Source organism: Eubalaena glacialis, chromosome 4, assembly GCF_028564815.1.
Source record: "Eubalaena glacialis isolate mEubGla1 chromosome 4, mEubGla1.1.hap2.+ XY, whole genome shotgun sequence".
NCBI classification, from domain to species: domain Eukaryota; kingdom Metazoa; phylum Chordata; class Mammalia; order Artiodactyla; family Balaenidae; genus Eubalaena; species Eubalaena glacialis.
Window position 1 is genome coordinate 153,012,607 of NC_083719.1, and position 24,171 is coordinate 153,036,777.

The 24,171-nt window shown below is 47.6% G+C and overlaps 1 protein-coding gene across 1 annotated transcript in view; it reads right to left on the reverse strand.

Moving 5' to 3' along the window:
* STK10 (serine/threonine kinase 10) overlaps positions 1–24,171 on the reverse strand; it is a 117,531-nt gene that overhangs the window by 12,341 nt on the left and 81,019 nt on the right. Inside the window, exons 9-14 of the mRNA XM_061189932.1 lie at positions 22,594–23,139; positions 20,014–20,144; positions 15,424–15,547; positions 14,794–14,973; positions 3,729–3,821; positions 797–926 (exon numbers count right to left, since the gene is read on the reverse strand). Of these exons, the coding sequence (XP_061045915.1) occupies positions 797–926; positions 3,729–3,821; positions 14,794–14,973; positions 15,424–15,547; positions 20,014–20,144; positions 22,594–23,139 (1,204 nt within the window). The remainder of the gene's footprint in view (positions 1–796; positions 927–3,728; positions 3,822–14,793; positions 14,974–15,423; positions 15,548–20,013; positions 20,145–22,593; positions 23,140–24,171) is intronic.

The window sequence follows — 24,171 nt, forward strand, 5'->3', positions numbered from 1 at the left end:
GCTATGTACAGACCCCAAGCCCTGCACCCTCCAGAGCTCTCTACCCCAGAGCCGCCTCAGCTGAGCTCCCCCTGCTGAGTGACATCATCCAGATACATGAGCCCCCTCTCTGATCCTCTTCTTCCCCAGGATTTCCCCTGCCCTCCTCCCTCTGGGTGGTGGCTCACACTGTTGTCTCTGGAGAGTCTAATGCTGGGAGGGACTCACCAGCATGCAAACCTGCCAAAGCGCCACCACACAAGGGTAGTTAAGAGCTTGGCTTCAAGATAAGGTCTGCATCCAAGGCCCACTCTACCACTCATTAACTGTGCACCCCAGGCCAAAGAAGAGTCAGTCTCCAAGCCTCAATTTCCTCATCTATAAAAACGGGGAGAACAGCAGGGCCTGCCGTGCAGGGTTATGGATAGGATGCAGTGTGACTAAGGTGTAAGATTAAGGCACGTGGCTAGGCAGAGGAGTTGCTCAATACGTGATGGCTGCTAGGAGCGGCTCTCAGTACGGCCCCCCGACCCCCGTTAACCCAGCTCACTCACGTGCAATTTCCACCCACTCTACATTGCTTCCCTTTTTTTTTTTCCTTTCCTTGACATGCACAATAATGTCAGGTAGTGTTGTTGCTAACTGGTATCTCTGCCTCAGTCCTGACTTCAGTGGGGATTTTCCTCATGTTTCACCATAAAGGCTGATGTTTGGTCTTAGGGTGGAGAAGACCTAGCAGCTCTTCCTTGCCCGGGGCTGGGATGTACGTTCATGGAGAGTCTGGGCCAACATGCGCCCCCCGCTCTCGGGCACCCACCTCGAAGGAGCTCCTGCTTCCTAGTGAGGCACTCGCGCTCCTTGTCACAGATCTCCCGCCTGTTGTCGGCTGTGATCCTCTTCATCGCCAACTCCAGGTCCTCCTTCTGCTTGGCGAGGAAGTCCCGGTCCTATTCAGTATTTAAAATTTTAGGTGTGTTTATGGTATTGTGGTTATTTTTTTTAGAGATACATATTGAGATATTAACAGGTGACATGATACGATGTCTGGGATTTGATTCAAAATAATACAGTAGAGTGGGGTAGTGAGTGGACAGGAGTTGATAATTACTGAGATCAGGTGATGGGTATATGGAGGTTCATTATGCTATTATACCTGTTTCTGCCTATGTTTTTAATTTTCCTTAATAAAGAGTAAAAAACTGAAATTTAAATTTAAAAATTTTAGCTACTATACATGACGTAGATAACCAACAAGGACCTACTGTATAGCACAAGGAACTATACTCAATATTTTGTAATAACCTATAAGGGGGAATTCCCTGGTGGTCCAGTGGTTAGGACTTGGAGCTTTCACTGCTGAGGGCCCAGGTTCGATCCGTGGTCAGGGAACTAAGATCCCGCAAGCTGTGCATCGGGCACAGCCAAAAAAAACCAAAACCAAACAAACAGAAAAACCTATAAGGGAAAAGAATCTGAAAAAGAATATATATATATATATATCACTAAATCACTGCACTGTACAACCGAAACTAACACAACATTGTAAATCAACTATACTTCAATAAAAATTAATAAATTAAAAAAAATTTTTTAAATAAAAATTTTAGGAAACATGTTTAGAAACTAAAAATTTGCACTAATCTTATCACTCAATGCTAGCAACTGGTTTTGGTGTATCTATATAAATGTATTTACATCTGTTGTTGTTTCACAAAAATTATTTTAAAAGACTTGAAGAAATATTTGTGCACCCATATTCATGGCAGCATTATTCACAACAGCCAAGGGATTGGAAACAACTCAAGTGTCCATAAACAGATGAATGCATAAACACAATGTGGTATATACATACAATGAAATATCATTCAGCCTTTAAAAGGAAGGAAATTCTTATATACGCTACAACACGAATGAATCTTGAGGACAAGGTAAGTGAAATAAACCAGACACAAAAGGACAAATACTGTATGATTCCACTTATATGAGGTCAAATTTGTAGAGACAGAAAGCAGAATGGTGGTTGCCAGGGACTGGAGGCAGGGTGTCATGGGGAATTACTGCTTAACGGGTACAGAGTTTCTGTTTTGCAAGATGAAGAGTTCTGGAGACGGATCATGGTGATGGTACTCACAATGATGTGAATGTACTTAATGTCACTGAACTGCACACTTAAAAATGGGTAAGATACCAAATTTTATGTTATGTCTATTTTACTACAACTTTTAAAAATTATTAAAAAGACCTGTCATAATGTAATCTTCTATCAAAAATAAGTTTTAATGGCTGAAAATATTTCATGGTATAGCTAGCTACACCCAACTTATCTACCCAATATATAATAGGTTGTTAATAGGTTTTCTTTATTTTAGATACTGCTGCTCTTCACATTCTGGTAGCTAAATGTCCTTGAACCTCTGTGATGATTCATCTTCAAGATTAGTCCTAGAAGCAGAAAATCTAGGCCAAAGGATGTGTACATTTTTGAAGCTCTTGATGCAATTGCCAGAGTGGCCTCCTAAAAGGGCCAGTCTGCTCTCCCTCTGTGGGACTAGGGCCTGTCTCCCCAACCCTCCCTAGCCCTGCATTCTTTTTCGAATCAACCTGTCAAGGGACAGGTTGGAGGAAAGTATGATGGTGTCCTGGAGTCAGACTCAGCTTGAGGCCTTGGACCCCACTGTTAACTGTGCAGTGTCACCTCTGTGAGCCTTAGCTTCTTCCTCTGTAAAGGGGAAAACAAACAGCACCTATCCTGGTAAGCCATGAATGCTAAACCAGATAATATACAAAACATTTGTAATTGTAGACTCTAATTTTCTTTGCATTTGGGGGCAGAGGAAGTGGGACAAAATGAGAGCATGAAGTGAAAAGAAGGCTACTGAGGCTGGGGTAGAGGGGACTGAGTGTAGCTGGGAGAGGCTGATGACAAGAACCAGACCTATAGGGCCTTGAAAGCATGTGAGAACGCTGATCTGATCTTATGGACAAAGTGGGAGCCACTGAAGGTTTTAAAGGCCCAGGGCTGTTGGGGAAGGGTGCCATGATCAGATTTGGAATTCGTATTGATCACAACAACTGGTATGAAAGAAAGAACTGCAAGAACTGGAGGGAAACTAGCTGGGAGGCTACTGCAGTAGTCCAGGCAAAAGACAAGAATGGCTAGGGAGTCACAGAGATGTTTACAAGTTGATGGATCCAGAGAGAGTTTGGAGATTAAAAAAAAACAAAAACCAAGCTTCAAGAGGTGATGAAGGATCGCAGGGAAAAGAGGTGTCAGGAATGACAAGGCTTCTGGCCTGACAACACAGTGGAGAACGGTGTCCCCTCAGAACACGAGAACAGGACCGGGTCAGGGAGATCTGGGTTTGGTGTCTTTGAGACTCCAAAAGATGCCAAGTGGGCAGAGGGATGTACTGGGTTGGTCAAGGAGATGTGATGTACAAACAGCTATAAAACAAGGCAGGAAGCGCTAAAGGCTTTGGGAGAGGTGGATGTAAAGGTCTGTGGTATCTCCTAGAGATGGGAGAGCTCACTTCCAGCTGGAGCAAGGGCAATCAAGGAAGGCTGCATGGGGGAGATGGTAACAGGGATGATAATCAGGATGGTCTGATTTACTCAGAATGAGAGGTGAGTATTCAAAGGGCAGGGCATGGGCATGGGCATAGACAGAGAAGAGCTCTGGTCACCATTCAGGGACTCAAACCTGAGACTCCCCGACCCCTCCACTCCCCAGCTGAGGGGCGAGGACTCACGAGAAGCTGCTTCTTCTGTGCGTGCTCCTCCATCTTCTGCTTCATGCTCTCCTTCCGCTGCTGCCTGGGGAGCTTCTCCACCTCATTCTTCACCTGCACCAGAGACAGCAGAGAATGGCTGGGTCAGGGTACCTCCACACTTCACATTGAATAAGCCTTCAATCCCAGAACTCCTGGGCCAGGGAGACTGAAGATGAGGCTCAGCTTTCTAGGCACTAGCCCCGACTCTGCTCTCCACTCCGCTGACAGATGGCACCTACTGGCCACCTGTCTGCTGCTGGCTCCAGTTTCCAGACTCCTTCAGAGCAGACAGATGCTGTTTTTGCTGTTTGGTATCCATCCCCCTTCTTCTGGTGACAGCACCTCAGTTTCCTTTAGGACAGTGTTTCTCAACCTCTTTTTAAATTGTTGCCCCCTCAAAAGCCCTTTTAGACATTTTTTCCCTAATTACCCAACACCATGAAATTTTAATCCCACAGATATACTGTCAATCTGTTAGATCATTATAATATCTAAGATGTTTTTAACTCCTTGGGGGTGATATCACCCCGGTTGAGAATGCATGCATTAGGTAGCCCCTGCTCAGTCTCCAAGGTTCAGGTGTGGCTGATGCCCCCAGCCCCATCTGACTCTAGGCTGGGCATATGATCCAAGCTGTCAATCAGCATATTCCATGCCTTGGCATCTGGGATTGGTTCAGAGATGAGCGTGTGATCTTCGCTGGGCTAGTGAGAGCTTCAGGATGGGTGCTGGAATTATTGGGGAAAGCCGCTCTCTGTCCTTTGGGGTTGCTTAGCTGGGAGGATGTAGGCCATGGTGGACCACCCTGGAGGGGTCTGCCTGAGACAGAATCAATGCATGGAAGCAATGTTAAGAGATGAAGGATTCCTGGTGACACTTCTGCCCTCCTGGTCAGAGACAGGAGTTCTGGGTTTGATGTCTTTGAGACTCCAAAAGATGCCAGGTGGGCAGATGGTGAACTAATAGTATTCTCAAGCCAGCTGGGATCTGGCTTTCTGTTTTTTATGACAGAAGAAGAAGAAGAGATTCATGACACTTCACTATAAGGAAGCTAGAGTTCCTCAAACAGTTTTCTCTGAGTAACCCATACCTTCACAGTTACCTGACACCCCAAAACATGCACTCACTGACAGGGCTCTTAGGAGCAGGTAGTGAAGGATTTTTCCATACTGTCCATGATCAAAAAAGAGCATTCCAGGAGAGTTCTACTTCTGGCATGGTGAGGTAAGCCAATGCAGCCTCTCATTCCTGCTGATTACAGTGAAAAACTCTGGATAAAATACAAAAAGCAACTAACTGAGGACTCTGAAAAGTAAACAAAATCAGGTGGCTATGAAAGGGAGTCAAAACTTATAGAAGGCGCTGGTATCGGGTGTGAGTTTCCTGGGATTTTATTTTCCTTTTGCGCTCCTGGCTTTGCCCCTGTCCTAGACAGTGATGCAGTGGCTAAAACTGTAAGAAACATTGTGTTTCTGGCCAAAGAATCAGGCAAAAGTCAATAAAATTAATAAACCTTTAGTCAGATTGACAGAGAAGAAGGAGGAAGTGGAGAAGGAAAAGGAGGGAGAGGAAGAGGATACTACAACACAAATTACCAGTATGAAGGGTGAAAGAGAAATCACTACAGATCCTACAGTCATTAAAAAGGATACTAAAGGAATTCTATGAACAGCTTTATGTCAATAAATTCAGCCACTTAGGTGAAATAGACAAATTCCTTGAAAGAAACTACCAAAGCTCATTCAAGAAGAAATAGATAACTAAAACCAGAGTGACATTACAAGAAAACCACCAACCAAATCCTTTTCGTAAACATAGACTCAAAAGTCCTCATCAAAATATTAACAAATTCAATCTAGTAATATATAAAAAGTAAACTACATAATGACCAAGTGGACTTTATCCCAGGAATGTAAAGCTCATTCAATATTTGAAGACAAAGCAATGTAATTCACAAATCAATAAAGAAGAAAAACTATATGATCACATCAATTGATACAGGAAAAACATCTGACAAAATGCAACATCCATTTATGACAAAATCTATTAGCAAACTAGGAATAGAAGGGAACTTCCTTAATCTGAAAGAGGGCATCTACAAAAAAGCCCTAATGCTAACATCATACTTAACTATGAAATACTAAATGTTTTCCCCTTAAGACTGGAAACAAGGCAAGGATGTCCACTCTACTATTCCTATTCAGCATCCCATAGAGGTCCTTGCCAGCATGATAAAGCAAGAAAAAGAAACAAAAAGCATATAGATTAAAAAGGAAGAAATAAAACTCTGTTTGCAGACATTATTGTCTATGTAGAAAATCCCAAGAAATCTATTTTTTAAAAAGTACTAGAACTGGTAAGTGAGTTTAGTGAGGTCAATATACCAATATTTTCTGAACTCTAGCACTGACATTAGAAATTGACATTAAGGGGGACCTTCAAGATGGCAGAGGAGTAAGCTGTGGAGATCACCTTCCTACCCACAAACACATCAAAAACACATCTAAATGTGGAACAACTCCTACAGAACACCTACTGAAGGCTGGCAGAAGACCTCAGACTTCCCAAAAGGGAAGAAAATCCCCACATACCTGGGTAGGGCAAAAGAAAAAAGAAAAAATAGAGACAAAAGAATAGGGACAGGACCTGCACCTCTGGGAGGGAGCTGTGAAGGAGGAAAGGTTTCCACACACTAGGAAGCCCCTTCACAGGAGGAGATGGGGTGGGGGGCGGGGGGGGAAGCTTTGGAGCCACGGAGGAGAGCGCAGCAACAGGGGTACAGAGGGCAAAGTGGAGAGATTCCTGCACAGAGGATCAGTGCCGACCAGCACTCACCAGCCTGAGAGGCTTGTCTGCTCACCTGCCGGGGCAGGTGGGGGCAGGGAGCTGAGGCTCAGGCTTCGGTGGTCTGGTCCCAGGAAGAGGACTGGGGTTGGCTGCATGAACACAGCCTGAAGGGGGCTAGTGCAACACAGCTAGCTGGGAGGGAGTCCAGGAAAAACTCTGGACCTGCCTAAGAGGCAAAAGACCATTGTTTCAGGGTGCCCGAGGAGAGGGGATTCCTTCCCCGTCTGCCCACAGAAGGCAGAGCAATGCCTAAACGAGCTCCAGAGACGGGCGCGAGCCACAGCTATCAGCTTGGACACCAGAGACAGGTGTGAAACACTAACGCTGCTGCTGCAGCCACCAAGAATCCTGTGTGCAAGCACAGGTCACTATCCACATGCCCACCCCCCCCCCACCCCCCCGCGAGCCTGTGCAGCCCGCCACTGCCAGGGTCCCGTGATCCAGGGACAACTTCCCCAGGAGAACACATGGCACGCCTCAGGCTGTTGCAACGTCACGCCAGCCTCTGCCGCCAAAGGCTCGCCCCGCATTCCAATTATAACTACTGTACCCCTTCCTCTCCCCCCCACCGGCATGAATGAGCCAGAGTACCCTAATAAGCCGTTGCTTTAACCCCATCCTGTCTGGGTGGGAACAGAAGCCTGAGGGCAACCCACATGCAGAGGTGGGGCCAAAACCAATGCTGAACCCCAGGAGCTGTGCCAACAAAGAAGAGAAAGGGAAACTTCTCCCAGCAGCCTCAGGAGCAGCGGATTAAATCCCCACAATCAACTTGAGGTACCCTGCATCTCTGGAATACCTGAATAGACAATGAATCATCCCAAAATTGAGGCGGTGGACTTTGGGAGCAACCGTAGACTTGGGGTTTGCTGTCTGCAACTGACTTCTGATTTTTATGTTTATCTTAGTATAGTTTTTAGCACTTGTTATCATTGCTGGATTTGTTTATTGGTTTGGTTGCTCTCTTCTTTTTCTTTTCTTTTTTTTAGTACTTTTTAATTTTTTAATTTTGATTATTTTTTATTTTTTAATTTTAATTATTTTATTTTATTTATTTTTTATATTTTTATTAAAAAAATTTTTTTTTCTTTCTTTTTTTCTACCCTTTCTTCTGAGCCATGTGGCTGTCAGGGTCTTGGTGCACTGGCCTGGTGTCAGGCCTGAGCCTCTGAGGTGGACGAGACGAGTTCAGGACATTGGACCACCAGAGACCTCCTGGCCCCATGTAATAGCAATCGATGAGAGCTCTCCCAGAGATCTCCATCTCAATGCTAAGACCCAGCTCCACCCAACGGCCAGCAAACTCCAGTGCTGGACGGCCCATGCCAAACAACTAGCAAGACAGGAGCACGACCCCACGCATTAGCAGAGAGGCTGCCTAAAATCATACTAAGTTCACAGACACCCCAAAACACACCACCAAATGCAGCCCTGCCCACCAGAAAGACAAGATCCAGCCCCACCCACCAGAACACAGGCACCAGTCCCCTCCACCAGGAAGCCTACACAAGCCACTGAACCAACCTTACCCACTGGGGGCAGACACCAAAAACAATGGGAACTATGAACCTGCAGCCTGTGAAAAGGAGACCCCAAACACAGCAAGTTAGGCAAAGTGAGAAGACAGAGAAATATGCAGCAGATGAAGGAGCAAGGTAAAAAACCCACCAGACCGGGCTTCCCTGGTGGCGCAGTGGTTGAGAATCTGCCTGCTAATGCAGGGGACACGAGTTCGAGCCCTGGTCTGGGAAGATCCCACATGCCGCGGAGCAACTAGGCCCGTGAGCCACAACTACTGAGCCTGCGCGTCTGGAGCCCATGCTCCGCAACAAGAGAGGCCACGATAGTGAGAGGCCCGCGCACCGCGATGAAGAGTGGCCCCCGCTTGCCGCAACTAGAGGAAGCCCTCGCACAGAAAGGAAGACCCAACACAGCCAAAAATAAATAAATAAATAAATAATAATTAAAACACGTGACCTTGTGTTATGCAAAGATATCTTAGATAAGCCGCTAAAAGCACGATCCCTAAGAAAAAATGATAAGCTGGACTTCACCAAAATTAACTGCTTCTGCTCTATGCAAGACACTGTTAGGAGAATCAAAAGACAAGCCACAGACTGGGAGCAAACATCTGCAAAATATATAACTGACAAAGTACTTGTATTCAGAATGTAAAAATAACTGTCACAATTCAGTAATAAAAAAAAAAATCACCCAGTTAAATAAATGGGTAATAGGTTTAAACAGGTACCTCACCAAAAGAGATATATAGATAGCAAAAAAGCACAGGAAAAGATACTCAACTTTAGTCATTAATGAAATGCAAATAAAAAGCCACAATGAGCTACCACTTCCTATCAGAATGGCTAAAATAGAAAAAATAAAACTGATAATACCAAGTACTGGTGAGGATGTGGAGCAACTGGAACTCTCACACATTGTCTTGGAGATGTAAAATAATACAGACTCTTTTGGGAAAGTTTGGCGGCCTCTCCTAAAGTTAAACATGCACTATCATCTGACCCCAAAATCCTACCAGCTATTCTTTATTGTCTCTTCTTCCAGTTCTTGGGTGTTTTCTTTCATGGTTTTAGGTTTGTAATCTGAATTCTGCCCCTTTGTTCTTTAGCTTTAATGGTCTTGGATTAGGGTTTCTCAGCCTTGGCCCTATTGACTTTTGGAGCAGATAATTCTTTGTTGCGAGGAATGTCCTACGCACTATGCAGGATGTTAATAGCATCGCTGCCCCTACCCACTAGATGCCGTAGCACCCTCACCCCAGTTGTGACAACAAAAATGTTTCTAGACACTGCCAATGTCCCCTGGTGAGCACAAGAGTCCCTGGTTGAGAATCACTGTGTTAGAAGTCCTCATAAAATATCTCCAAAATCTCATTTGTGTCACTTCACCTTCCATTCCCAAGGGCTCCCTTGGATATATGGTACATAACCATAATTCAGCACCAGTCAGGTGTTCGTCAAAACGCCTCTGACAGCCCCATTCAAGGCATCGTACAATTGAAAGGATGCATTAGCTTAGAAGTGTGCCTTTCAAGCTTGATGATGTGGTTTTCCAGGACAGAAGATGAGAAACAGCAGTTTAGAAAAGGGTCTGGAGGTTTCTGCTAAAGGCACTGAAAACAGTAAGAAGTCTTATACCACTGACAATGGAGGGAGAAAGCAAAAGAACATTCAGAGTAGAGTCACATGGAGCTACTTAGCAAAGGGACACCTGGACCTGCTCGTAAGTAACCCCTGAGGACAGGGATGTACCAGCGCCACTCTGGCTGAGGTCTATAAAGAGAGGCTTTCTCTCCCTCCACCTTCTTCCCTCAAAAAAAAGAAAAAAAAAAAAGAGAGGCTTTCTACTACATGTCAGAAATCCTGCTTTCTGGTCCAACTGCACATCTTTGGAACAGTCCCTGGACTTGTTTCCCATTTTCTCATCAGAAAAAAATTATCTGGCTTTTAACTAAAACTTCTAGGGTCCTTCCAGGAATATAACTCTGTGATGTTATAGAGATCCAGACGATTTAAGAAATAGTTAAATTATGTTTAATGAGTTTTGCCTAGGAAGGCAGGAAAACAAAGAGTTCTGGAAAGATTTCCTTCAAGACTGATTGAATTTGTTTTCAAATTTAGATGATCTAAGAAGTAAGTTACAATTGTCCACTGAGTTTCTCGTGGATGTTAAGTGTACTGTGTGTATGGGGACTGAGGAGCAGACCATCAATTCCATTCTCATAAAACACACTTATTATACATTTATTATGTTTCTATATGTAGACACACACAGTACTAGATTTAGTTAATTACTTGAAACAACAATGAAGAATAAATACATCCCCATTCAACTAACTTACTAATAATGATTTTTCCTATATGCATACCTCCTAAATGCTGGAAGGTCATTAGTATGGTATTGCATAACAATTGCTGTAACCATGAAAGAGGTCCCATGAGGCATCTCAAGGTTTACCCTCTGTTATTTTTGTATGTTTTCTATGCCTGAGATCACATCACGACTGGCTTTCTCACATTCAGTGGATCACAGGGAGATGGACAAGGTGAACCCTTCCTTGCTCTGAACTGATTAAAGTCAAGTCCACGTATGGTCTTCTTCTCCAGCATCCACGTGTGGATTTCTCTGATGCAGCACTGGGCTGGCTAATGCATCTGTGGCTAGCTCAGAGCCTGCTCACCCGCGGGTCCTACTCATTCCCACTTTTGTCCTTCACCCCTGCTGGTGCATCCTAACCACCAATCCAAGGGCGTACCCAAGCCTCCCTGCTGGGCTTCACCAGCAGCCCTCACACAGGTGACCTTTGTGATCAAAGGTCTTCGGACTGTGGAGTAGGCAATGGCAGGACATGGAATCGTGGGACACCTGGGGGCATACCATGAAGCAAAGCCCTTCACCGGCCCCCACCAGCAAGAATCTCTAGACCTTACTTTGGAAACTGATAATAATGATAATGGTAAGAATCACCGAAAGGGCCACCATGCAGTAAATGCTTACCAGGTGCCAGGTGCCTGGCCTGTCATTTAGTTCTATCCAGAACAGCTTCATGAGTGATCCTGTCATTACCTGCTTTCACAGAGGAGACAGAGGCTCCGTGAGTTTAAGCAGCTTGCCTGAGTTCAGAGTTGGGATTCAAACTCAGGTCTCTCTGACTCCAGGCCCACACAACCACTTCCCTATGATGCCATCCTAAAAGAACTTGCTTCTCTCTTTACAAGTGGAAAAGACCATCTTCCCCCTTTACCCCCTCTGATAAAAATGTAGTATGTTCTCAAACTTCTTATAACCATGTAACATGCAACTCTTTCCATACTGACAGCCTCTTACAACAATGGCAAATCTGAGGACAGGGGCTGTGTATGATTTGCTCATCACTGCCTAATACAGGGGTGACAAACAGTAGGAGCTCTAAAAATATATACTGATTAATTAAGTAACAAAACCCCCGCAGCTAGCTCTGGGAACCGGAAGCAAGCGCAAGCCTACACTTTGCCTGGCTCCACCGTGAAGCAGGTGAAAGCCAGCAGTGAGCCAGAGTCCTGGCAGCAAGAATGCCTCATGGGAGGAGAGTGACAGGGTCACAGTCTTACCAAACGGCAGAAGCCAGAAGGGCAAAGAGGTCAAGCTTTTTCTTTCCATGAAAACTTTTTGAAGAAAAACACCCAGGGAAAAAGAAAAATCTAAAAACTGAATCTGAGTAGAAGCCCAAGTACCAGATCCCACGCACTGCCTCAGAATTCACTGACAGGCTTGAAAACCCTCCCAGAATGCTGCCAACAATGAGAACGTCCACCTTTGTTAAAGGTCGGTGCCGGCCAAGGGCGAGGAACTCCGTGGGGACCCCTCACACCTCCCCGTCCCAGGCACCTCCTCTTTTTTCCCACTTTTACAGTCCCTACAACTCCTTCCCCCACCCGCACGTACAAAGGGTGCACGTACGTGATGGGGTGAGGAACCAAGAGGAAACTGGAATCCGCGGGGTACTTGTTCTGGGGCAGACACTGGGTGCTTCTCACTTAATGCTCAAAATATCTGAGAGGAATGCACGGTAAACAGCACCGAATCAAACAGCAAACTCCTGCCTCTGACTCACCTCCCTCCGTGATTTGGCCCCTCTCTACCTGTCTGATTTCATCTCGTATGAATCTCCCAATCGCTTCCTAAGCTCCTACCACACTGATCATTTTTTCAGTTCCTTCCAAGCTCTTTCCCACACCTCAGGGCCTTTGCATATGCTGTTCCACCCTCCTGGCATGTTCTTATTACTGGAATGTTCTTTGCACATGCCGTTCCACCCTCCTAGAAACATCCTTCTGGTCTCAGCCTAAATGTCACATACTGATCTCTCCGTAACTTCTCTAGTTAACCAACCTATTTGCTCTCACAGCAAGTATGCAATGAGCAAGTGTTTTTTTATTTGATGTTGTGCTTTTTTTTTTCTGGTTTCCCTGGCAATTAACAACTCCTTAAGTGTAGGGACCCTATCTGTTTTGTTCATTACAGTATTCCTGGCACCTCATACAGTGTAGAGGTGTAGTACAGTATCCCTGGCACCTCATACAGTGTAGATATTCAATACAACAGTAACTGAATAACTCTCACTGTGACAGAAGGCAGCCAGAACTCAGGCAAGAACTCGAAAAATATTGCTGGCTCGGTTCCAGACCACCACAATAAGGCGAACATCTCAATAAAGCAAGCCACGTGACTATCTTGGTTTCCCAGTGTGTAGAAAAAGTTATCTTTACACTATACTGTAGTCTGTTAAGTGTGCATTAGCATTATGTCTAAAAAAAAAACAATTGTATATAACTTAAAAAATATTTTATTGCTAAAAAAATGCTCATCATCATCTGAGAGAGTTGTAATCTTTTTGCAAAAGTAACATCAAAGATCACTGATCACAGATCACCATGACAAATATAATCATAATGATAAAGTTTGAAATATGCAAGCATTACCAAAATGTGACACAGAGACAGGAAGGGAGCAAATGCTGTTGGAAAAATGGTGCAGAAAGACTTGGTCAACGCAGGGTTGCCACGAACCTTCAGTTTGTAAAAAAGAGAACACAGTATCTGCGAAGTACATTAAAACAAGGTCTGCCTGTAGCTTGTCCAAAGCCCAGCAGTTCGCTTTGAGCCACACAGCCGAGACTTGGAACCAGGTCTGTGCTCCCGGCATTGGAGCTGGGGATGTGCTTAGTATCAGCTTCTCCCTCCTCCCCCCACACATCTCAGCCCACTGGCCCATCTCTCAGCAGGAGGTTCAGGACCAGGGTAAGTCAAGGCACTCACCTCAGGCACAAAAGGGAATGCCAAAAACCTCAGTAATCAAGACAAATACAATTTTAAAAACTCAAAATTCATGCCAAAAAAGAATTATGAACAAAATTCAAATACAGACAGGATCAAGTCCTATACTTGCAGGGCTCAGCCTCATCGCCTCACACTAACCCCAGCCCTGTCGGATCCTGCCTATTTTATTTTATTTCATTTCATTTCATTTATTTTTGGCTGCACCACGCGGCACGTGGGATCTTAGTTCCCCGACCAGGGATCAAACCCGCGCCCCCTGCAGTGGAAGCGCGGAGTCTTAACCTCTGGACCGCCAGGGAAGTCCCCTGCCTCTGTTTTAAATAGCTGATATTCTGTTCATCATGAATATTTTACATGGATTTTTATTTTAAAACACTGCATCAGAATATTATTTATCTTGATTATGGAGTTTTTTGGCACCTCCTTAAATTCTGTGCCCTAGACAAGTTGTCTCATCCCAGCCCTGGCCCCGCTCAGCCAGCCAGTGGCCCCGGTTCCCACAGGCAGCCACCGGAGGGCCCTTGGATACACCAAATGTCATGTCCGTCACAGTAAAGTCTAGGAGCTGGGTTCTGAGGTCCCCGAGCACCATGGACTACCCTTAGAAGCTGTTCACCTCCTGCTCCCATCTGGAGATTGGGAAGCAGCCTTGATTGGTACGGCTCCGCCAGGGCTTCTACCCTCCTCGTCCCCCTCCTTCCTCCTGAGAGCTTAGGAAAGAAAGTCTGTCCCAGCTTCCCAGTGTCTGGCTCCACAGGGGGCGGTGTGGGCTGCTCTCTGGGACCCAGATGCCCTTCCCTGGGCAGGCTGAGAAATACGCCACGCTTCCCTTGTCTCAGGACCATCTACCTCTTTGCCACCTCCCACTTCCCCTTCCAGCTGGATGGGGAAAGAGGGAGAACAGGCACATAGGTCCAAACTAGGGGGCTGCTGTTCTGGGAGAAGGGAGAGTAGGGCATGGAGGACGTGTGTGCACCCATCCAGCACCCACTGCCCCTCTGGAGACAGCATCTCAAGTTTCCCTGAACTGCCATCCCTTCCTTCCCCCTGCTCTCTTTCAGTGAGGGCTGCTAAGCTGGGGGGATGTACAGGAAGCTGCCTGAGGCCACGTGGCGAGGGCCTGCCTGAAACCAAATCCACACAGAGGAAAGCAGAGCCCAAATGATGGGGAAGGGGCTCCTAATGGCACAGCTGGAGGGTGTAGATCCAGACATAGCTGGATGTGAGCTTTTCATGTATACAAGCTCCCCAAAATTCCCTCTGTTTCTGAGGCAAGGTTGAGTTGGGTTTTGATTACTTGCAGCTGAGAGGGTCCTAATCCTCCTAGACACCCCTGCTTCCACCCAGCACGTACTCACCTCCTTCTTCATCAGCTTGAGCTGCTCCTGGAACCTGGCATGGTCCCGCTCCTGCTCCAGGCGGATCCGCTTGGCCTCCTCCCGGCGGCGCACAGCGTGGTCTTGCTCCATCTTCTCCACTTGCTGCTTTTGCTGACGCTCCAGGTTCTCCAGCTCTGTGTCAAAGAACTTCTTCTTGGCCTGGAAGGAGCAGAAAGGGAAATTCAGGGAAGTCACCTTATACCTGGGAAGGAGATGGGGAAAGCCCAGAGCCCGTGCTCAGACCTGGGTTTGAATCCCAGGTCTATCACCTCTTTGCTGTGTGACCTGGGACAAGTCACTGAACCTCTCTGAGTTTTTTTTCTCACATGCAAAAGGAAGACCAGACCATCTACCTCGCAGGGTTGTTGCATGGGGCTCAGTAAAGGTTATGTCCCCTCTAGAGATCCTCCTGTGTGACTCAGAGGAGCATCGTGACCTTCATGCAATGCTGTGTTTATAAGTCAATGCCTAATGAGATCAGGAAACAGAGGAACTGGGCAATTGTTGTGAATTATTCTCCATGCCCAATCATCCTCACTCTGCAACTTCCACTTAAAGAAAACATGGAAGCAAGAAGCCCTATAGGGACCCATCTTTTCTCACGCTCACATTGATTTCTTGTTCAAAACGTTTGTGCATCTGCTCCAGCTGCAGCTCATGCTTGCTGCTCAGCTGGGTCTGGTTCCGATGCTCTTCTTTCTGGAGCAGCCGAAGTTCTCGGAGTTCCTGGCGCCTGAAGGGTGGAAGAATGTGGACATTTCAGTCAGAAAGTGCCCTCAGTGATCATATAACTCATAGCTAGGGACACTGAAGACTGGGGCGTGGAGAGGCGTCACACAAGACTGGGGTAGAGGCATGACGTGAACTTAGAACTCAGACTTTATTTGACATTTATTGACAGACAAAACATTAATAATTTTAATATATAAAGAGTGCTTCCAAATCAATAAGAAAAACAGGAATATCCTAATTTTAAAAAGTGGCACAGAACATGAACAGACATGAAACAAAAGACAAAATCTTTAAATTAGCTATGTGGATATGAAATACAAATTAAAAAGAAATAACATCTTCATTAAATAGGCAAGAATATAGGGGAAATTGATACTTTCATACACTGCTGATATGTACAAATTGACACATTTCTGGAGGACAATGCAATAAGTCTCTGCCTTTTGACATAGTAGTTCCACTTCTGGATACTGATTCTAAAGAGATATTCATAGATACACAACAAAATTGAATAAGGATATTCATAACAACGCTATTTATAATAGTACAAAATTAGAAACAAATGTCCATCAATACAGTCTAACTAAATCTGTCCATCTGATGTAATTTTATACAACCATGAAAAAAATCAAGTTCTCGCTTGAGATATTGAATTACATGGAAAAAATCTAAGAAAAATGCAGCAATTCTTTATGAACAGATAGGGATTGATCCCTGAATGAAAAAAGCAAGCTGTTGAAGAGTGTGGGTCTCTTATGCTACCTACCATCTGGGTGAAAAACAAAAAGGACCCTATATGTGTGTGCACATGTGCATGTGTGTGTTTACTTTCCTATTTAAACACTGAGTGTTTCTGGAAGGATTACACTGTAAAATATTAACACAAGGAGGGGAGCTGGATGGCTGGCAGAAAAGTGAGAGAGGGAGATTTTTTGCTGTTTACCCTCTTTTTCTTGTCGAGTTTTGAACCATGATATTACCTATTCAAAATGTAAATACAATAAAACTTTGACCCCAACCACACAGTGTACCTTCATTTGGTAACATACCTATTGTCACTGTGTATATGTGTGTACACAGAAAAAATACTGGTGGGATAAACCCCACCAATTGTGTTTCTTTCCGGGCAAGTCCATTAAAAATTGATATGTATCATTTATGGAATCAGAAATTAAAATGATGCAGAAAGAACTTGGGCCTCCTGACTGTGAACGGGGGGTGGTTCCCTGGCAGCCTATGTCCTATTCCAGTCCCGTGTCTGCAGCCTGTACCATGGCCACCCCCGCTGTGGGGCTTTCCTCGCAGCTCTGAGCAGGTAGAGCTACTCAGGAACTGCCCACCAACAGCTGCAGGAGGAGAGGCCTGCACGCTCTCAGGGGTCAGGGGGCCTTATTTGAATCTTAGCTCAGCTCGTTTTCCCTTAGGCAGTCGCTCAGTCTTTGCAGGCTCTGTTCCTGCATCTGTAAAATGGGGAGATAATCTTTACCTCTCAGGTTCTTTAAGGTTACATGAGATGATACCTGTAGTGTCTGCCTGGCACATGGCAATCACTCCCCAAGTGGTAACTTCTCGAATGATAACAAGGAAGAAGAGGTAAAGGCTGCCCAGTCTCTGGGAAAAGCCAGAAATGCTTTCTAGAGGCACAGAAGAAAGCTTCCTTGGGAGCCTCTGCATTTGGGAAGAGAGGGGGCAGGAGGTGATTGCTGAGAGCTGACAAAGGGAGGGAGACCCTGACACAAGAGAGAATAAGGCTCAGAGAACAACTGACCAAAACACGAACAGAGAAGAAGGTAAGCAGCCAGGTTCTGACATTTCCTCCTTGACCAACCTGAGTTCTCACAAGGGAAAGGCAGGCAGACACAGGCTTAAGAAGGAAAGAACCAGCAATTTTAGGCAAAACCGGAAAGAACTCTGATCTAGCAGCCTCAATCTGTGAGAGCAACTATTCGGTGACACCATTCAAAAGCCTACGTGTCACCCAATCCTCCGGAAATGCTAGGATCCAGGTACGACCAGGGACGTGGGCCAGAGCCCGTCACAGCTCGCAGCCTGGCGGCCTGGCCACATTGACAGGACGTGCGGACCTTCAGACCACAGCAGGCAAACAAGCAAAGCCTTGTTCTTTCACTGTGAGCACCTCTTCTCCACCGCGGCTAAATCTCACCTTTCAAACGTAAGTGGCACCCACTCCTCTGCTTGGGTGCCCAGTGCCAGGGCCAGAGGCATCGCTTCTAGACGGGGTGTGCTGGGTCTGGAATTTCAACCCTAGGAACCTAAACTGCCCAGAGGGGAGGTGACGGAAAGGAAACCGAGCCCTTGCGGTCTGAAGATTGAGGAGTACAGGTCACCTCCCAGGTGACCATTAAAACAGAAGGTGGTGTCATCGTCCAAGAGCAACCACACCCACCCCTCCCCCGGCCTCAAACCTCTCCAGCGCACACAGATGAGGACACCAGTGCGTGCGTGTGTGTACACGCATATGCATGCACGCAGAAACACCACCAACGAAAAGTCTGCCTCTCATCCCCCTGGCTCCTAGAGGGGAGAAGTGCCCCCAGGCATCCAAAACTGCTTCTATTTGGCTTTGGAATGTCTGTGCTTTTTTTTTTCTCCTTTTTATTTTATTTTATTTATTTATTTATTTTTACATCTTTATTGGAGAATAATTGCTTTACAATGGTGTGTTAGTTTCTGCTGTATAACAAAGTGAATCAGCTATATGTATACATATATCCCCATATCCCCTCCCTCTTGCGTCTCCCTCCCACCCTCCCTATCCCACCCCTCTAGGAAAATCAGGCCTTGTTTCTTTTTTTTCTTTTTTTTAAAAAATATTTATTTATTTATTTTTGGCTGCACTGGGTCTTAGCTGCGGCACGCATGTGGGATCTAGTTCCCCGACCAGGGATTGAACCCGGGCCCCCTGCATTGGGAGTGCGGAGTCTTAACCACTGGACCACAAGGGAAGTCCCTGTGCTTTTTAAAGATATGAATGTGTGTGATATGTTAGAGATGTCCTACAAATCAATCATGAATTTAGCCTTCAAAGGCCTGGTCTCAAGGGAGATTTGTGGGTCCAAAGCCTCCCTCCCTAACTGCAAAACCCCTCACCCCCGCCCCTGGCAGCCCCCCAGCAAGCTTCGTGGTCCAGTGGAAGCCAGGTAGAATCCTCACACAGACAGAGCTTCTCACCTGGATGACCTGAGGCAGGTAAGTTCCCACCAAGAAACAGTTTCCTAATTTACAGAACGGCAGAGATAGGGTCTCCCTGAGGAGGGCTGTCAGGGCGCCTGAGCACCTTAAGAGGCAAAGATGGTTCCTAGCAAACAGCTTTGCCTCACACCCTCCTCCCCACACCAATCCCTTCCAGTTTCACGAGTTTTGCCTCCAAAATGCATGCTGCATCCAACCACTTCTTCCCTCTGTCTGGCCACCATCCTGGCCGGGGTCTCCCTGGATCCCTGCATCAGTCCTGCCCCCTCTACGGCCAGACTCATACGGCAGCGGAGCTGGCTTTCAAAAGGGATGTCACCGCTGGTCACTCTCCAGCTGCTTCACTCCAGCTATACTGGGGATGAAATCCACACTCTTCCACCCCTGCCCACGGGCCAACATGACCTTGGCCCTGCAGGTCCCGGGGACGGCTCCCCATCCTTTCCCTCCCACCTTACACTCCACACTCCAGCCCTGCCCTCTCAGGTCCCTAAACAAGCCACGCGGTCAACCCTCAGGCCTTGGCCTTGCAGTTCCCCCCGTGATCCCCGGCTCTGCGCGTGGCCAGCTCCTCTCAACCTTCTGGCTCTGCTCAGGGGATTTCCCGCAGAGCAGTGTCCCCGACCCCGGCCCAGGGGCTCACTATCCTATCACCCATTATTCCCTTCACAGCATGTACCACAGTTGGGAATTATCTTGGGTGCTGTCTGTTGGCCCGTGAGGTGTAAGTTTTACAAAGGCAACAGCCTCAACTATCTAGGTCACCACCATGTCCCCCAGCCTGCTGGGGGGTATGGATACATGGGTGAATGGCTGGCTGGCTGGAGGGGAGGGTGGAGGGCTGGGTAGGTGGGTAGGTCATGGATGGGTGGGTGGGTGGATGGAGGGATGGAAGGGTGGGTGTGCAGAGGGGTGTGTGGACAGAGAGATGGCTGTGTGGATGGATAGATGAATGGATGGATGGGTGAATGAGTGGGTAGAGGGGTGGATGGATGGATGGGTGGATGAGTAAATGGAGGGGTGAGCAGATGCAGAGGTGGGTAGGTGGGTGGGTGGGTGGATGGATTGGTGGATGGGGGGTTGGGTGGGTTACAGAATGCAGGATCTCAGGCAAAGCCAGCTTCCTTTTGTGTCCTTGATCCCACACTTGATGCTGTAGACAGACAAACAGCTCTTGCACCAGAAGGACCCACGCCCATCCCTCTCACCGCATCCCCACCCTATTACCACCATCAGGGCCCTTCCCAGGCTTACCTGAGAAATCTCATCTCCTCGTCCTTCTTCTCATCGTCACTGATGATCTTGGAGGTGGTGATGCTCACCTCCACGCCGTCCACCACAAACTTGCGTGTCCTCTTGAGGGTCTTATTGTGCAGCCTCGAGTTCTGGCCGGGGAAGATCATCAGGCAAAGCTCAGCATCACAGCTAAGAATCCATGGGCGACACAGAGGGTGCAGCCCACAGCCCTCCTGGCCCCAGAGCCTCAGCCCCGTCCAGGTAGGAGGCGACCGTCCATTGTCCCCCTCTTGCCTCAAGCTTTTCAACAGGGGGGGCCTGAGTGTCTGACGCTGGGCCCTTTCCTCTCCCTGATCTCGCCCTTCAGACATGGCAGCCCATCCCCTGCCCGCTGGCAGCCAGCACTCTCTCACACACAAGACACGGCGTCAGAAAGAGCGAGCTGGGTTCCAATCTTCCCTCTACCACCTACTGGCTCTGTGAACCTGGGCAAGTCCCTTGTCCTGTCCGAGCCTCAGCTTCCTCGACCTGTCAGAGGAGGTTGCAAAGATGCGATGGGGGTGGGGCATACAACAACATCCGGCTCATGGCAAGGGTTCAACACTTGGTATTTATTTTTGACAGTTATTATTGCAGACCACGATCTCTTATCCTCAATGCCAAAATCCAAAGAGCCCGGAAAACCAGAGTTCATAACTGCTTTGGCAGCCAAATCTGACCTGACCTGAACTCCACAGGAGGCCACGCCCATCTAGAGCCACCACGAGATTATTCATAATCTTTATCTTTACTTTTTCCTATGAATAATCATGGCTTTCACGTGTGGTTGCTTACACAGTGCTGCCAGAACTCCTCCAGGAGGAGTTAAGGGTATTTAAATACCCTTTGAAAGTCCTCCATCCTGATTCGGATGAGGCCTGTGGGCCTGCACGGAAGGCATCACGGCCTCTCCCCTCCGACCTCTCCACTGGTTTCCGAGGCCCTTCCTGGTGCAGTCCAGGCCGGCCTTTCCGAGGGCCTGCCAGCCCTGCCGGTGCAGGGAGAGCCAGGGTGGCGTCCAGCAGGAGGCCTCTGCCCTCAAAGTCCCCGCTGACCCCCGTGCCCACTCAGTCCAGCCCAGCAGACTGTCCTTGGCCCTGGGGTCTGGGTTCCCCTCCCCTGCAGGCTCCCACCTCTTCCCATGGCACCTCGCCCAGCAGCTCTGGATGCTATCGGCCCTGAAAGGTCACCCTGCAGCTCATCGCCCTACAGCATCCAGCTCACGTGTCCCAGGACTCAGTTCAAGCTGAGTCAGACTAGCAACCAGAAATGCAGGCTGGCTGGAGATGGCGGGGGAGGAAGGAGGCCTGGGTGCAGCCCTCACACTAGAGCTGCTCCTGGTCGCCGGGCCTCCGCCTAGGGGTAACAAGCTCCCCGTCAAGCCAAGGGTGCTGACGCAGCCGTGGACTCTTATCAGGACAGCCGCGTTCCCTGACTCACTGCCAGCCCGCCAGCAAAGGAATGTTCTCAGTACCCTTGAGAAGAGGTGGGGACCCGGCTCTGGGTGGGTCAAACTTTATTTAAAAGAAAAAAAAAACTACTGTTTTTGTTTTAACCCTTAGTGTCTTTTTAAGAAGAGAAGGGACAGACCCCCTACTCTAAGGAAGATGATTATACATCAAAGCTGCTGTCATCTCCACTTGTCCTGGTGACCTGTTAAAACTGTGCTTTCTTTCTGTTCCCAAAGCTAATTGTGCTGGCTGACTGCCTCTCCTTTGGCCAATATTTTTGAGTCTCTGCTGTGTCATTTTCACCAAGTAAGTGACGGAAGGAAAAAACAAAAAAGATGCAGAACCTTCCCTAAATTCAGCCTTGGTTGGGGATGAGGTCCTCAGTGTGGCCAATCAGGTGACCAACAGTGAGTCCACGAATATCTCACGATTTGTGAGATGGGCATGGGATGCGGTCTGCCCTTTCTGAGGACAAGCAGGCCAGAGCTCCCACCGCGAGGACAGAATGGCATGTGGGATTCAGAGCTCAGAGTCTGGAGTCTGACCAGCTCCCCACCTCCCTCCTGAGCCTCTGTTTGCTGGGCTGTACTTCGGGATGATTGAAGGCGCCTCATCTGTGGTTGCTTTTAAGCATTTTGCAGTACAGGCCTCGTGCTGAGCTCTCAAGGGCAGTGGCTACTGTCATTCACAATGCCACCTCCTCCGGAACAGCCACGAGCCAGGAGGAAGCCTCGAGCCCACTCCCTTTAACTGACTCAGTCGACAGCTGGACCACACGGCTGACCTCCAAGTCAGAGAACTTTCGCTTCTAGACTTGTCTCTCCCCCATCTTAGCAGGGCCTTTAACCAAACCCCATTTAAATGCAAACCCAAACTGAAATTAAAACCCAAACCAATTAATTGCCTGACATGACTAAATCCCAGACCGAACTCAGATATTTGGGGGTTTTAACTACGAATCAAACGGAGAGCTCTGTAAAGAAAGAGCAGCCTCATGAACTACTTATAATGGAAGGCAGCCACCATATGCTTTCAAACACCAAAACTGGGCAGCAACACATTCTACAGTGCCCCTGCTGCAAGGCTGAGGCACAAGGGGCAGCGTTACCTTGATAGACAGGGAGCCCGTCTCTCTGTTCAGGGACAGGTCAGCGGACAGGGAGGCGCCATAGTCCATGCTCTCGGAGGTGGAGAGGCTGCCACAGTCTGAGTCCCTCTTGGAAGGGCCTAGAGCCGCCTGGGCAGGGAGCTCCAGGCTGCCGTTGGCCAGCTTCTCGCCACCCAAGGTCTCCAGGGCGCTGCTGTTGGGACGGCTCTGGCTTGCTTTCTGGGACCTGCTGGCTGCTGGACTGAGGTCCCCACCCTGGTCAGTGGCTTGCTTCTCCTCGGATACCTGAATCCTGGCATCCATGGACACCGGTCGGGACTTCCGGAGGGGCATGGGCATGGCTAGGCCGTTCTCATTTCCAGGTGCCACATCTGGGGGGCTGGTGGCTTGGAGGGATGTGTCCCCAGAGGGTTGGTTGGGCCCATTCACAATGTCCTGAGGCTGGCTGGGTGGCAGTGGGGTGAAAGATGATTCTTTGAGAAGCTTGTCAGCATCGAGGCTCAGCTGACTCACCTCAGAGGAGTCCCGAGTGTGGTTCCCCAGAGGCTAGGAGGAAAAAAAACAGAGTCAAGGCCATGCTACTGTGTGTCCGAGGCAAGAGTCAGAGATGCAGTGAGGTCAGAAAGTCAGACACCCACAAGGTGAAGTGGGCCAGGGAGGTACAATAGGCATCCCTCTCTAGTAAGCCACAGTCCTCCCCACTCCTTATTGCCTAACTAACAATAAAATTATTGTACTACTTGCTTTGAGGAATAGGTATTCCTCCTAGGAGTGGAGGCAACCGTGGCCAGCTAGACAGCTCATGCCCTGTCGAAAGGGGGCAGTGGCTACTCCGCTCCAGCCAATTGTGACAACGTGGGAAAATGGGTCCCCTGTGCCCAGACCTTCCAATTTTTCAAGACAAGCTCGAGTCGGGACTTGTACATGACATCTCCCAATTTTTAGATGGCAACTAACTCAAATTTTTAAAAAAATCACAGAAAGGCCAAGCCAAACCTATCCAGGGGCTAGATCCAGCCTATTAGCCACTTTTTTTGTTTTGTTTTTGTTTTTTAGAGCTTTTCAGGGGTAGAAAGTACTGAAAATGTTGCTATTGTGAAATAGAACACTGATTTCTGTGGATGAAACATCAATGTCCAGCCTAATGAATAAGGTGAGCACCCACATAGCCACCTTCCAGGTCAGGAATGGGACATTGTCCCAGTCCTGAGACCCCGACCTGTGTCCATCCTCCCCCTGACACAATCATTGTCCTGACTTTGATCTCTAAGTGTTATAGGTCAGTTTGTCTGCTTTTAAACTTGATTTTAACAGAATCATACCATAAGCACCCTCTTGTGCTTTTTTAACCTTGGATATGCAATCTTCAGAAGCAACTCTAATCCACCTTCTATTCAACACCCAGAGCAATGATGGTTCAAAAATTCAGATCTGATCCTGACATCCACACACCAACGCCCAACCCCTGCCTGAAACCCTCATGGCCCCCACTGTCTTCATGACAAAGATCAGCCTTCTGCCTGTGGAGACACCAGGTGGGACGTGACACTTTCTGCCTCTTCCTCATCCTCGCTGCCA